Source organism: Misgurnus anguillicaudatus, chromosome 13 (assembly GCF_027580225.2).
Source record: "Misgurnus anguillicaudatus chromosome 13, ASM2758022v2, whole genome shotgun sequence".
Taxonomy (NCBI): domain Eukaryota; kingdom Metazoa; phylum Chordata; class Actinopteri; order Cypriniformes; family Cobitidae; genus Misgurnus; species Misgurnus anguillicaudatus.
This window is the reverse complement of record NC_073349.2, coordinates 6518258-6533130: the sequence shown is the minus strand read 5'-3', so window position 1 is coordinate 6533130 and position 14873 is coordinate 6518258. Positions and strand designations below refer to the sequence as shown.

The 14873-nt window shown below is 40.1% G+C and overlaps 1 protein-coding gene across 1 annotated transcript; it reads right to left on the bottom strand.

The window, feature by feature from the left end:
• Positions 1 to 362: 362 nt before the first annotated feature.
• On the bottom strand, positions 363 to 2988 carry kcna10a (potassium voltage-gated channel, shaker-related subfamily, member 10a). The gene is given in 2 exon segments (XM_055189452.2): positions 363 to 1798; positions 1800 to 2988. Coding segments are annotated over 2 exon segments (1722 nt in total). The 5' UTR covers positions 2868 to 2988; the 3' UTR covers positions 363 to 1144.
• Positions 2989 to 14873: the final 11885 nt, after the last annotated feature.

The window sequence follows — 14873 nt, the reverse complement described above, 5'->3', positions numbered from 1 at the left end:
TGAAATAGTTTTATTTTGTCACATACCTGTATATTTACAGTCACGTACTGTGATCAGTTGTTTAAGCTCTTTCCAATTTTCAGGCGTAAATTAATATGACTAAACTTTCCCTTAATATTATACTTTTTTTATATTATATATAAGGAAATCAGGTTTCTCATCGATTTTAATTCAAATTACAGAATAATATTATTCAATTCAATTCTCTAGCACAATTCCAGAAATGTTTATGAAAGGCCATAACAGAACTAAAATACACAAATAAATGGTCAGATTTTGCATAATAATTTCTTCTTGCACTGATACACAATATCAACAACAATAACAAACCAGTTACCCTGTGAAAACAACAGAGACATTGCTAACTGCTTTTCGAAAACATGGTTTCAAAATGACATTTAAATAGGTATAAAATAGCAGCAGTTATTTAACATCAACATCACAAAGAAAATAAGCTTTGTATATATCCAGTATGTTTATACTGTCCTGAGGAGCTTCTCATCAAGTCAGATTTCCCAAATGTGCAAACTTAATACAATGATAATACAATGAGATGTTGACTCATAGCTCCCAAATTCTCTCCCCTGAAATAACAACGATTGTTTGATTTTTTATGTAATCAAATTTTAGGCAATTGTTAAAAACATCAGATGTGATAGTCCATAAATGTATTTCTTCTACTCGAGAAAATAATAATGGTTCTTTCCATTTGACTGAAAGGCACTGTAATGATCACAGAATGAATATGAACCACATTTTGGACTACAAATACATTTTTCTTCCTCACTGGCTAAGCTTCTACAACATCCCACAACAATCACATGATTCATAGAACATGCTCTAGAATTATGCACTCATACAAATACAATAAAATATTACTTTAAGCGGTGGTTTCCCGGACAGTCCTAGACATAGTCGTAGACCGAAATAAATGTAAGAGCTGTCCAAACTGAAAACAACTTGCACTGACATTTTTTTGATACTTTTCCCAGAAAACTATTATCAATATTCAGGTTGGATATTGCTAAACTGTTAAGTTTTGTTCCCGAGAGTTGAAACCACTGAGGTGCTAAAAAAGAAATAAGTAAGTGAAGTCTGTCAAGTACTTTTCCAATTATATAAATACCTATTAGTATATTTTTTCTTAACACTTTGATTTGTCGTTCTGCCAGCCCCCATTTGACTTGTTCAAAGAGGAATTACTTGAAGGTTTTGTGGTGTTTCCTGATTTTAAAGTTTGATCGACACTCTCAGCTATGGGTGGCTTCTCCTCCTGCTCTGTCTCTCTATGATAAAAGTAGTTGAAATTAGAGACTATGACAGGCACTGGCAGGGCGATGGTCAGCACCCCAGCAATGGCACAAAGAGTGCCCACAATCTTACCACCCAGCGTAATGGGACACATGTCTCCATAACCCACTGTAGTCATGGTGACCACTGCCCACCAGAATCCATCAGGGATACTAACAAATTGGGTGTTGGGATCATCCACCTCAGCGAAATAGATGGCGCTGGAAAAGAGAATGACTCCGATGAAGAGAAAGAAGATGAGCAGACCAAGTTCCCTCATGCTGGCCTTGAGTGTTTGGCCCAGGATCTGCAACCCTTTGGAATGTCTGGAAAGCTTAAATATCCTGAAGACTCGCACCAGTCTAATGATTCGTAGGATGGCTAGGGACATGTTCTGTCCTGTATTAGACTTGTCAGCTGTGGTCACTATTTCTGTTATCAGAGTGACAAAGTAAGGAATTATGGAGATGATGTCGATTATGTTCATGATGTTGTTGAAAAAAATCCCGTTTGCTGGGGCAGACCAGAAATCGCACAAAAAGCTCAAAGAAGAACCAGATGATGCAAGCCGTCTCAATTATGAAGAAAGGGTCGGAGAAGTAGCTGGCGATGGTTTTGGGAGTGGGGCTTGGTGGAGAACTCAAGGGATAGCTCGTAGCCCGTGTCTTGTTTAAGGAAAGACCCACAGCTGGAAAAATCTCCAGGTCCTCGCGGAATTCTGGGAGAGTCTCCATGCAGAATATGACGATGGAGATGACGATGACAAAAATGGAAACTAAAGCAACCCCTCGGGCGGCGTTTGAGCTCTCTGGGTATTCGAAAAGTAGCCAGAACTGCCTGTAGACCTCATTGGTAGGCAAAGGGACATCCTTGTCTTTGATGAAGCCTTCCTCCTCTCGGAACTGGTCCATGGCCTCCTGTCCTAACTCGTAGAAAATGATCTCATCTGCGAAGACATCTAGAGGTACGTTTGCAGGCCGGCGGATTTTACCACCCGACTGATAGTAGTACAGGATCCCATCAAAGCTTGGCCGATTACGGTCGAAGAAATACTCATTTCTCATTGGGTCAAAAAAGCCCATTCTTTTGACTGGGTCACCCAGCAGAGTATCAGGGAATTGGTCGAGGGTCTTGACGCGTGTTTCGAAACGAAGCCCAGCGATGTTAATGATGACCTTCTGGTCTCCATCATCAAGACATCGCTTGTCAACAAATAAGTCCTCATAACACTCTTTGGCCATCCGACTAAAGATAGTCTCACTTTGTGTCCCTTCACTGTTAACAAGTAATTTCCAGTTGGAAATCAGACTAGTGCAACTAGCACGCCCTCTTCTGGTATGAGGGGGCATGACTGGTGACTGTGGCGATACCTCCAAATTCTGGGGGCTCTTCTCTTTAAATTGGGACATTTTTGAAGCATAACCGCTGTCAGGCCCAAAGTCTAACATGTCTAGCGTCAAAGCCGTCATCTCATTTGGATAGTCTGGATCGTTGAAGTTGTCCACACTGTTGTCGATATTCTCCACATTCTCGAAGTCAACAAGTGCCACCTCCATTCTTCCAGCCTGGACTGTCATGTGGCTCCAGACATTACACAACCTTCAAAGTCAAGCCTTCGCCGGAACAAAGCACTGGATAATTATTTCAAACAGTCATCATATTCCACAGTCATCACATTGAGGAGGAAATCACCAATTGGACCTGCAAAACAAACAACAAAGAGTTAGAGCTTGTATGAGGGAGGGTTTAGTTAAACTAATAAGACTTGTTGTCTCTCGGTTCCTGGTCTGGGTGGAACGCTGTCGAAAGCAACTGGTTATGATGAGGAGACATATTTTGGGAGGTGTCAACATCACAACACTTCCAAAAATGTCAGGTGCCAGCTGCTGGGTTATTTTTGTTTTTCCTGTGAATCAATTTTGCACTGCAAATGTGGGTGTTATGGGAAATTTTCACAAGTCTATAACAATTAACTATCACATGTCTGATATTAAATCTCACAAAACCAATCATAAACATATCAAATTTCAAGTCAAATGTTTATTCCAGTTTAACACATTAGCACTTTGGGTTGAATTTTTGGGTGGGAGATGTATGTTTGTTTTCTGTTTGGTGTGTAGTTTATTATTTTTTCCTCTCTTTTATTCAGTTATGCATGCCTTAATGTCAGTTCTTTTTGATATGCAATGTGTTAATATGTTAAATGAAACATCTGAGAATAGGATTCAATGTCTTTCTACAGTGTTAATTATAACTGTGCTTAGGTACGAACAAACAAGTCACAAAGCTCATTTGCATTCCTGTATCCTGTCATATGGACGAGTTCCACGCTGTTCTTCATGTGACACAGATGAAGAGTATCTATGGTGACACACCTCTGACACAACAGTCGGCCGGACATCACCTAAGCTAAAGTGCAACCCTGTCAAACACGACACCACAGTCTAGGCCTGTGAGCCAGTGTGGAAGGATAAGACAGCTGAAAGAGAAGTAGCGAGATAGTAGCACACTGAAGGAAACGGAGAGAGAAAGAGAAACTGTTGGCCAGGGGTGTAATGAAAACAATCACCCCTCATCTAATTCACTTACTATTCCATTGACCTGCATTGGGTCTGTAGGAAATTCTGTAGCAAAATCATTTACAAAACAAGTTATTACCAACACGCATTGCTTTATACTGCTATTTCTTACTTAAATAAGTGATCAAAAGATGTTGACAATAAAACAAAAAAGTAGTCTATAGTTCTACATCAGTTAAACCCCATTCACACAGCACTTTGGTCCCAGAAAATGTCTGTAAAATTGGCAGACACAAACACCTCCCGTAAATGTTCTGGGATTGCTCCCGTAACGAGGACCTAGTAACAATGATGTAAGATTTACGGAAAGCATTCTGTGTGAACACGACGCAGAAACAACGTTGTAAGGGGCGTGCCGTAGTGAGGACCAGAAGTTATGGTTCAGCTCTTTGACAAAGGGATTTAAATCAACATGATCTCATGGAAATCTGTGTTATAGTCATGGGTGACGGGAGCACAGATGTCTTTTTGTGTCACTCCCACGTATTTCTTGTATCATTTTATGTATTGTTTTCTCATTGTTTTTTCCAATTTTCAAATCATTGTCGCTTGTGGTTAGGGTTAGATTTGGGGGTTAGGTTAGGATGTCTAAAAATGTAACAGAAAGTGATTCTAACCCCAACTCCAAGCGATAATGGTAAGAAAATAGGAAAAAACAATGAGAAAACAATACATAAAATGACACGAGAAATCCGTGGGAGTGTCACAGAAAAAAGCTGAATTCCATGACATGGACACGGAAAAAGTGATCAAATTTTCTGTGATTCATGAGATCAGGTTGATTTAAACGCAGATCAACATTTACAACTAAAGAAATGTCGGCAAACTGCACTCAAGCAGAGATCAGGGAGCTTGTCAATATGGAGGATTCGGCGTCCTCCATGCGTTTTCAGCCGCCTTTAAAAGTTTTGGTGTGCACGCCCCTTATCAGCGCTAAAGCTGAGATCATTCACTAGCATGACAGAACTGCGCATCATGCAGACTTTATGATCTTGTCATAAACTGAAATGCACGCATGTGGTTTCTCAAAAGAGAAATCATGGATATTTAGCAAACTTCAGATGTAGGGAGAAACTACCAAGTGCAGGACTTTAAATACCTCACGTGTCTTTACGGAATCTTTAATACGTAAAAGGATGCATAGATTTTGGAAAATCATTGGTACTGTGAATGAACCAAAAATCAAACGATCCAGGACAAATCCCGGATGCATTTTTTGTTTTTTTCTGTAATCTCTGTGTGAAAAGGGCCAATTATCTGATTTACAATTTTACATCTCCTTTGTTGTAAGTGTGTATTAGTACATGTTAACGATATGCAAAAGGTCAAAAACCCCAAAGTAAAAGATGACGTGAGTTATCGTCTCCAACATAAATCTCTTTTCTTGGACTACAATAAACACAAAAGGTGTTTCTCAATGTCAAGGAATGATCCTCAGAAGCCAGAATTTTGAGGATGCTACGTCATCGACATTCGTCAAAGGACTGTTCCAATGTTGAGGATCCTCAAAATTTGAACCAAGGACTTATCATAATTGATCCTGCTTGGACTCACAGCCTGTAAGTAAACTCCTGTTAGCATTGCATTGTGAGCGAATCTTTCAAACATGGTAAGGAGCATCACATTTCCACCTGACGTCAGAGGTATTCAGACCAATCACAACGTACAGGGCCGGGTTTCCCAAAAGCATCGTAAGGCTAAGTAGATCCTAAAAACGATTGTACGAATCATCTTAGAATTACGGGCCGTTTCCCAAAAGCTTTGCAGCTTAAGTAGCACTTAAAAATCATCGTAGATCTACGAGTGGTCTGGAGTAATCGTTAATTCATAAGTGCATCGTAAGACAACAGAGTTACAAGGTCACCTGCAGGACAACCAGCAAATTACACTCCTGCAATGACGATAATGTTTCATTTTGCAAATGAAAAATAAAATTGAAATGACTAAACATAAATTAACAAAGAAGGAAAACGTATTTGGTACAATTTTGGTAAAAGTTGGTACTAGCAAATTGATAATTCTTCCTACCAATTTCTGCTATAATTCATCTGGCTACAGTAAAAAAAAATTTTTTTTTTGAAGGGTATGGCATCTGATTAAAGAAACCAAATAAACATTTACGGTACAATGCAATGATCCATAATAATAGATAAACATATATAATAAACAACAAAAAATAATAATAATCTAAACTATAATATAAAATGCAGAAGGTATTTTGCAGTGGGACGAGTCCTAAATAAACACGGAAAAGAATATTTAATTATGAACAATTTTAAAACATTTAAAAAGCCATTGAACAATAATGAAAATATATTATTAAAAATATTAGTGCACATCGGGTGAAGATCATTAGCCTAAACAAGCTTCTGATACAAATTTGAGTCATTCTATTGGTGACATTTCAGCACTTGACAAACGGATAGCGACTCGTATAGCACTTAAAACCCAGCTACGAGCAATTGTTATACGTGCATCTTTGGGAAACGCACGTAAATGAACAACGAATGTTCGTTAAGTAGCTCGTAGAAAGCGCTCTTAAGTGCTAAATTCAATCGTTATCGGGAAACCCAGGCCAGATTAGCTGGCCAATCAGGGACACAGTGCTTTTCAAATCAATGAGTTTTGTACGGTTTTGTACAAAATCGGAAGAGAGTGTTTTTTTACCATAAGCTACGCAAACACATTGTATTATACCAAATACTCAAAATAAGGTTGTATTTTAGCAATAAAATAGGTCCTCTTTAAGCAATAATAAGTTTTTCAACATGTATTAATCTTTGTTAATGCCAATGCAGTTTTTCATGTTAGTTCATGGTGCAATAACTAATGTTAACAAATACAACTCTTAATTTTAAACATGTATTAATTAAAGCTGATATTAACATGAACTAAAATTAAAGGTAGGGTAACAGATTTGATTCTGAAACATTTTTAGTCATGCTGGTTAAAAGTCTCCTCACATCCTGATAGCAATCACTGTGTTAAGTTGTTTAAATGTATTTGTAGAAATTTATGTAATCTGTGAAAGGTGTAGGACCAAAAAATGTTCAACCAATCATAGATTTCGGTCCGAACGGACGTTTCCTTTTCTGTCCCTCATACGTAAGCGTAATTTGAATGCCCACCGTGCAGCGAGTCCACGCAGACACCATATGTCATCAGCGCGTTCAAGTGCGCTCACCTCCTGTCTGTAAACAGCGAGAATGCCAAACTTTTTTTTGCTGAATTGGCAACCTGCACAGGAGCCACAAAACGAAAGACATCTTTTATAACAACAACAGCAAAAACTGCCTGGATCAGCAATTATAGCCAAAACCCAAATTAAAATCGTAACTTTACTGCTTTACCACGAGATGAAACAGCTGCAGGAGGCAAAGGGTCTGAAAGGGTCGTTGCACTGTTTATTTGTTAAGGTAGGTATGCGATATGTTTGTATTGATATTCTACTTTGATAAAACATTGCTTATGAAATTTGTGTTTGTTTATGGATTAGCGTTACGATTTAGTTACGTCTACACAACCGAAAGTGTGCTTTAACTAATTCTGATGTAAACCAGTAGTTTATGTTGGTTATTTTGGAAATGTTGTACTGCAAAGTTTTCTCACTGGTTAATGAGACATGAGATGTGACCGTCTGATCTGTGCGTGTTCATGTGTTTTGAAAGAGGCGTGACTTTGGATGGCGATTTGACTTGAGGGTGGGATCGGGATTTCATTGCTAGGGGCTACCGTTAGCATTTTTCAAAATGTGAAACCCTACCTTTAATAAATGCTATAGTATGTTAATTAATGCATTAACTTATGTTAACAAATACACTGCAAAAAATGACTTTCTTACTTAGTATTTTTGTCTTGTTTTCAGTAGAAATATCTAAAAATTCTTAAATCAAGATGTATTTTCTTAACGAGCAAATTGACCCAAGAAAACAATACTAGTTTTTAGACATTTTAAGTGAATTTCAGCTTAAAACAAGCAAAATTATCTGCCAATGGGGTGAGAAAATTTTACTTGAATTAAGTGTTTAAGAAAATAGAAATCTTATTTCACAATTTTTTTTCTCACCCCAGTGGCAGTTAATTTCGCTTTTTTTAAGGACAATTTCACTTAAATTGTATATTATTTGTCTTAAAACTAGACTTATTTACTTAGGTCATTTTGCTCATCAAGAAAAAGCATCTTAATTTAAGAATTTTTAGATATTTCTACTGAAAACAAGACGTAAGTAAGAAAGTCATTTTTTTTGCAGTGTATAACCTTATTGTAAAGTGTTACCATTATTTAAATAACAAATCAATAAATCTGCTATGAATAAAAGTGCGGCAGAGAAATTTCTACTGTAAATTATCGACATTATCACCATGAGCAAGGCAAAATCTCACGTAGCAGCGTAGAGAAGACGCATGGACAGATGTTTAATTAAAGACACCAAAAATGAGTCATCCTGCTCAACTCCTCCAGACAAGAAAACAGAGACCATGTGCGTCACGGGGAAAGAAGAGAGAGAGAGAGAGAGAGAGAGAGAGAGAGAGAGAGAGAGCAGAGAGAGAGGCACAGAGATACTGTTATTATACAAAGGTAACAAATATCCACAACAACAGTTATAGAAAGACTAAGTTGCCAGGAAAACCATGCATTAAATCCTAGTATATCTTTAAATGCTTTAACACTGTTTTTTTCCTGTGTCTTTTTGGCTTTTAAAATCTGCTAGAAGGAAAATTAGTACATAAAATCAGTAACTGACTCAAAACTCACTTTAAACTGATTTCCCATCTGTATTTTAAGTACATTTTAAGTATTTCTACAATGTTTTAGAGGTTTCAATAGTTGTACATAATGTAAAAGTAATTTATGGAACCATACTTTTCACATTATGTACAATAGTTGGTGGATGGATTTCACTATAAAACTTGTAAGATGTAATTATTATGTACACTCTAACACAACACACATCAACAGGTTTACTTAAGTTGGTTTAGTATTTAATGAGTGTAAACTACCAAAATTCAACTCAAGACAGACGCATAACTGAGTCACTTTAAATGTATTTACAGAAATCTCACATATAATTACAGTATCATAATACACTTTTCTATTCTACCTTAGCCTCTTAGTTTTGCTATATTCCATCCTACCCATTTACCTTAAGGCTGTTTAACAAAAAATATGACCATAGAGAGTTAACCAATTATTTAGCTAATTATTAGATATTATATTGAAATACATTTAATCCCAAACTACAAACTATTTAACAGATTTAAGTAGTAGAATTCAGGTTTGTAACATACAGGTACAGCGCATATTAAAAGCAATTAAAAATATACACTGAAATGACATAATTTCAGAATAATCCTAATTTCTATACAAAACACACACATACACAATGACAACAGGTCAACAAGTTTGAACAGCTGTTCCCTAATACTCCCCAATATAACTAGGACCCTCAACACACACAGGCCTACCTCTCACGAGAGAGGAGTCTCCTGTCGCGCTGTCTTTTCTGTGTCCTGCTTGATCTACATTTGGGTTCAGAGTGGCTCAATCTATTGAAGACAGCATTAGGTAACCTTACGCTGACAGGAAACAAGAGCTGGGATACACACACGCACACAAACACAAACTCTCTCTCTCACATTCAAACAAACATTTGTTTAAGTGCACACCCAGACGCACACACAATGACGTGATGAATATGCACAATGATTATATTTTGATTGACATATACTGTAATGATCAACCATTCTTGTCCATTTTACCCAATTTGATGCTACAGTGCATCAAATTAATGTATGGAATTACAGTGCACAAGTGGACCACGCAACTGATGTCGTAAGTAATCCACGACACTACTCGCCTTCTCATCTTAACCAGAGAGAGAGAGAGAGAGATGTGGGATCGACCTTGTTAAACATCTGTCACCTGTCAAACAGAAAGAGAGTTTATGTTTATTCCGGCATGTCGGATACACCTCACCTGTGGCAGTCTAGACACTTTTAATGAGTGCTGATAAATGTGTCTAGGCTGAACATTTCTGGCTGGTGCCTTACCTCATCCAACATCAACGCCCACAAGACAGATCACTTGCATAGCACATCAATCCTTCCCAAATGAGACTGCTTATTTACAGATCAGTCCACCTGAACAGCTCGCCAATCCGTCCCCCGCATTACACACCGGCTGCATCACCCCAGACAAGTGGTCGTCAATGAACTGATTTTATTTGTTGATTCAGATCTGATTCAGATTGATTTTAGCTTGCATGATATTGAACAGAAAATGTTGTGTTGTGAAAATGTTTTTTTTATGTTGGCTTGACACATCCAACACACACACTGGAACAAGTTTGTTCATTTATTGCTCATACCAGTTAATCAAACGATATTGACATTGATTGATAACTGGTTGGTTTAGGCTACGTTTGCCTTACTGTGCGTTCACACCAGACGCGGAAGAGGTGGCAAAAACACGCTATTCGCGTGTAGTTGGATGCTTGAACATTTATCGCTTCAGATTTTTTAACTTGCGCGGATCACGCGGCAACGCTCAAATTGCGCGCCTTTAGGGCCATAGGGCAATACTTCCGGTTTTAAAAAGTTGCGGAAGGACGGAAAGACGGAAATACTCATCATTGGCGGGGTAGCGTTTTCTCTTGATTGACGAGATATCGTCAATGGCGGGGAAAGAGTTAAAAGCTGTCTCTTGTGCCAATAGGTGAGCACTTTTCACCTTTATACAGCACTTGGAGGAGTGGACAATCATAGTGCATTTTGCGTGCATGTGTGTGATAAGTCTTGGTCAGGGTACCCACACAGGATATTTAGCTCCACACTCTTAGAATTTAAGGGAAGATATAGCCTTCTGCGCCACACCATTCGCGCTTACTGCGCCGGAGGATGACTATTCGCGTCTTTGCATTGACTTAACATGTAAATCACTCGTGCTTGCCGCCTCTTCTGCGTCTGGTGTGAACGCACCATTAGTGTGTTTTTGTTTTAAAACGCACAGCTTTTGCAACGGTTACCTGGAGTCCACAATACTTTTTTTCTGGTTTATGCATCCAAAGCCATCCGTTTTATTAGTTACTACGCATCTGTTTGTGTGTCTTCAAATCCACGCGCCTCCCCACAAGTAAATATTTAATCACTATGCCCTAAAGCTACAGGTGGCTAAAGGGCTCATTATGCTTTTGTGTAGGCCCTACACCATAGCTTTTCATTTATACTTCCGCGTCGATGTTTGTGTCAAAATGCAATTACACATGCAGACCGCTAGTAGGCAGTATCCATGTGTGTAACCCACAGTAGCAGTGCAACAGCCAAAAAGAAGCAACTCGCCCAGTACACCCACAAATAAAGAAGAAGCTTGAGTATGTTATTTAAGAAGATGAAGATAAAAAGACAAAGAACATTGTTGCAGTTTGAGTAAATATCACATCTCAACTTTGTTTTTAAGCGGAAATTCATATGAGGAAATGCGACCCAGATCTTTTTGTCAGGACAGGAGGGGTTCTAGCAGATCAATCACAGCGCTTGTGGTGCATGTAGCATTAACACGCTGTTACATTTTGGTGCACATCAGGCTACGCAGTAAGGCTACTGCGTTAGGTTCAAAGTATAGTAAAGTATAAAGCTCGCTTAACTATGCTTGCAAAGATGGTGTCAGTTTTTACAAACACACTCTACCATGACAGATGGAGAAGCGAGACACCAATGCAAGGCAGCACGGGTGTCTTGCTTCTTTATGTGTAAATGTTGCACTTTACATTCTAAATGAAGGCTGTACTGCAGTACTGTTAAGTTTAATTTAGGTATATTTATTTTAAATGGCAAATTTATTGTTTCATGTAAGTTTGTTTTCAAAATTTATTAAAAGTGATTTTTGCATTTATTTAAAATAAAGAGAATTACTATTAAAATTATTTTTCCTTCACATCTCACTGTTCATAGAATAATGTAAAAATACTTTGATGGGCTTGTGTCACGGAGTGACTTTTAGGGGGGAACCAAAGTTGTGAGCAGAGGTTCCGCCCGGACCAAAGACCGCAAACCCCGGCACTTCCGGGTAACCCTGGGCAACCAAAATCGGGCCAAATTTACAGCAGGTGAGAGGAGTGACGTGGCGTGATGACTGGGTGTTCCTAGGGATGGATGGAGTATAAAAGGAGGAGCAAAGATGCAGGAAAGGAGGCTGATTTTGGGCAAACTCACGCTCGCCAAAGGCGAAGCGGCTGACTTTGGGCGGGCTCGTTCCGCCATAGGCGGACCAAACCACACACCCTTGTGAAAGAGTCGGAAGGCCTCGCTGATCCGGGGATCGCTGAAACGCGAGCTGAGAGAGTGTGGGGCTAGAAGAGATGACGGTAAGGGTGTGTTGTTGTTGTTGGAAGAAGAGACGCCACGAGTGAGTCAACGAGAGACTGTTGGGAAAGAAGCGCCATAGGCGTAGCGTGAGCGAGTATCTGGGAGCTACAGGACGAGGAGGCTCTGAAGGATTTGGACGGTGTAGAGGAAACCAACGAGTAAACGGGGTGAGCAACGTGAAATACTGATAAGGAGATTTATTTACCACTGTGTGTGTGTTGTGTTAAAGACACGAGGAGAGACAGAGACAGCTTGGGGAAAAGCTGCGGCGAATTTGGGACACATCCGGGGAGCGGATGGTGAAAGGAGCAGGACGTACACCCACAGAGACTGTGAGTAAAGCGGACATTTGATGTTATTCACCTTCTCTTAATAGAGCTATATGCATACCAAATACAGCTGATGTTTTGACCACTGTATGAGAGGATATCAGTGAAGGAGTTGAAGCAGCAGATTTGGGCCTGGTGGTTTTGCGGGCTTGACCGATTGGTCGAAGGTTGTGTGAGTACAGAAAACCCAAGTTCTCCTTAGGACGGGCCTCAACCCGGCAGAGGGTGCAGACCTTATTAATCACTGGAGTGTGTCTGGAATGCTGTGGGTGAGCTTTTTCGTCTTGACGTGTGTGCACTAAAGCTTTGCTCTGCTGTGTCGTCTCTTTTGCTGTCTGTACCCACTCACAGGTCTGGGAGAGCCCTAGGGGAACGAGTGAAAGCTGTGGTCACCAAAATGTCGCCTAAAACATCTTCTGACCGCCCGCTGCCAGCCCTGGCCCCGAAGACGCAGAGGTGAATTGTGTCCCCCGAGGAGGTATTGTACAGATTGTCCTAATTCGTCTTGTGTGGCAAGCCTAAAGTACAACAGATTATAACGACTAAAGATACCCACTGTCTGCCGAGCTAAGTTACTTCGTCTTGTGTGGCAAGCCTAAAGTATAGCAGATTACAACAATTAAAGATACACACTGTCTGCCGAGCTAAAGTTAATTTGCTTTGTGTGGCAAGCCCAGAAGTAAGGAAAACCTTATGTCGAACGACACTTACCCAGAGCTAAGCTAACTCACCTTACACGTCCCGAAAACCTAGAGGAAAGAATACGGCGACGAATGATACTTACCCAGAGCTAACTCTAACTCACCTTACACGTCTCGAGAGCCTAGAGGAAAGAATACGGCCATGAACGATATTTACCCAGAGCTAAAGTTAACTCACCTTACACGTCCCGAGAACCTAGAGGAAAGAATACGGTGACGAACGATACTTACCCAGGGCTAACGCTAACTCACCTTACACGTCCCGAGAGCCTAGAGGAAAGAATACGGCAGCGAACAATACTTACCCAGAGCTAAAGTCAACTCACCTTACACATCCCGAGAACCTAGAGGAAAGAGTACGGTGATGAACGATACGTACCCAGGGCCAAAGTTAACTCACCTTACACGTCCCGGGAGCCTAGAGGGAAGAACACGGCGGCGAAAGATACCTACCTGTACACAGGGCTAGAAGCTGACTCACCTTGCTACTCACCGGTTCATACGTACGTATCCAGGAGGTCTCATGTAAGAGGGGGAGTACGGAAATCAACACTCATTCCGATTTGAGCAGGAAAACGAGGCCGTTGGAGACGGGCCCGTGGATATTGGATACCGTGGACCAAGGTGGTGTTGCTTATTTAATTCCCAGCATTCATTCTATGTTTCTTTGCCTTCAGGAGGAAGAGAAGGGTGCCACGGGATTTACAAAAACACAGGAGGTGTGACAGGGACGAGGGAGCTCCGTCCTGTCCTTTCCCTACGGGCACTTACCTTGCTGGCGGACGATATTGCCATCCCCCTTCCCTCGACCCCCGTCTCTCCCTGGAGGAGAGAGAGAGAGCATATTTTAAATTTCCCCTTTCCCCATTCCCATCCTATTTTTAAATTTAATAAAGATTGTTATATTTTACTTATTCCTTCGTGTGTCTGGTCATTGGGGTACTTTTGGGACCTCCTCAAGGTGGAACTCAAGGAGGGGCGTGACACACAAAGTCTGTGGTCCGCCTCTGCCTGTGACACTTGAACTGAACCTTAAACCGTGGTTTAAAAACTGAGGTATGTAATGAACCATGGACTAGCTGTATTGTTGCATCCCTATGCATTACATATATTTTTTAGACAAGCTCTAGATATGTGTCTGAAACACTGTTAAAGTAGCTTTACAGTCTGCTTACAGCAGGGTCTTGTCAAATATAGTGGATTTTTTTCTTTGAAATAATCTTGAGAAATCAAATAACACAGGACAGGATGTTAAAAGCTGTCTCTTGTGCCAATAGGTGAGCACTTTTTTTCTAAATTCACCTTTATACAGCACTAGGAGGAGCGGACAATCATAGTGCATTTTGCGTGCATGTGTGTGATAAGTCTTGGTCAGGGTACCCACACAGAATATTTAGCTCCACACTCTTAGAATTTAAGGGAAGATATACCCGTGTTCCTCAGTTATGACTCCTCGGGGAGCTTCCTCACCTTCACATGGTGCAATTATGGGGCTTTTCCATGGCATAGTACCCCATTGGTCAGATCGGGTCAGCACACTTCAATTTGGCTTGGTTAGCTTTATCATTTAGTTTAGTAACACTTTAGAGTGGGAGGGATAGAAGGCGTGT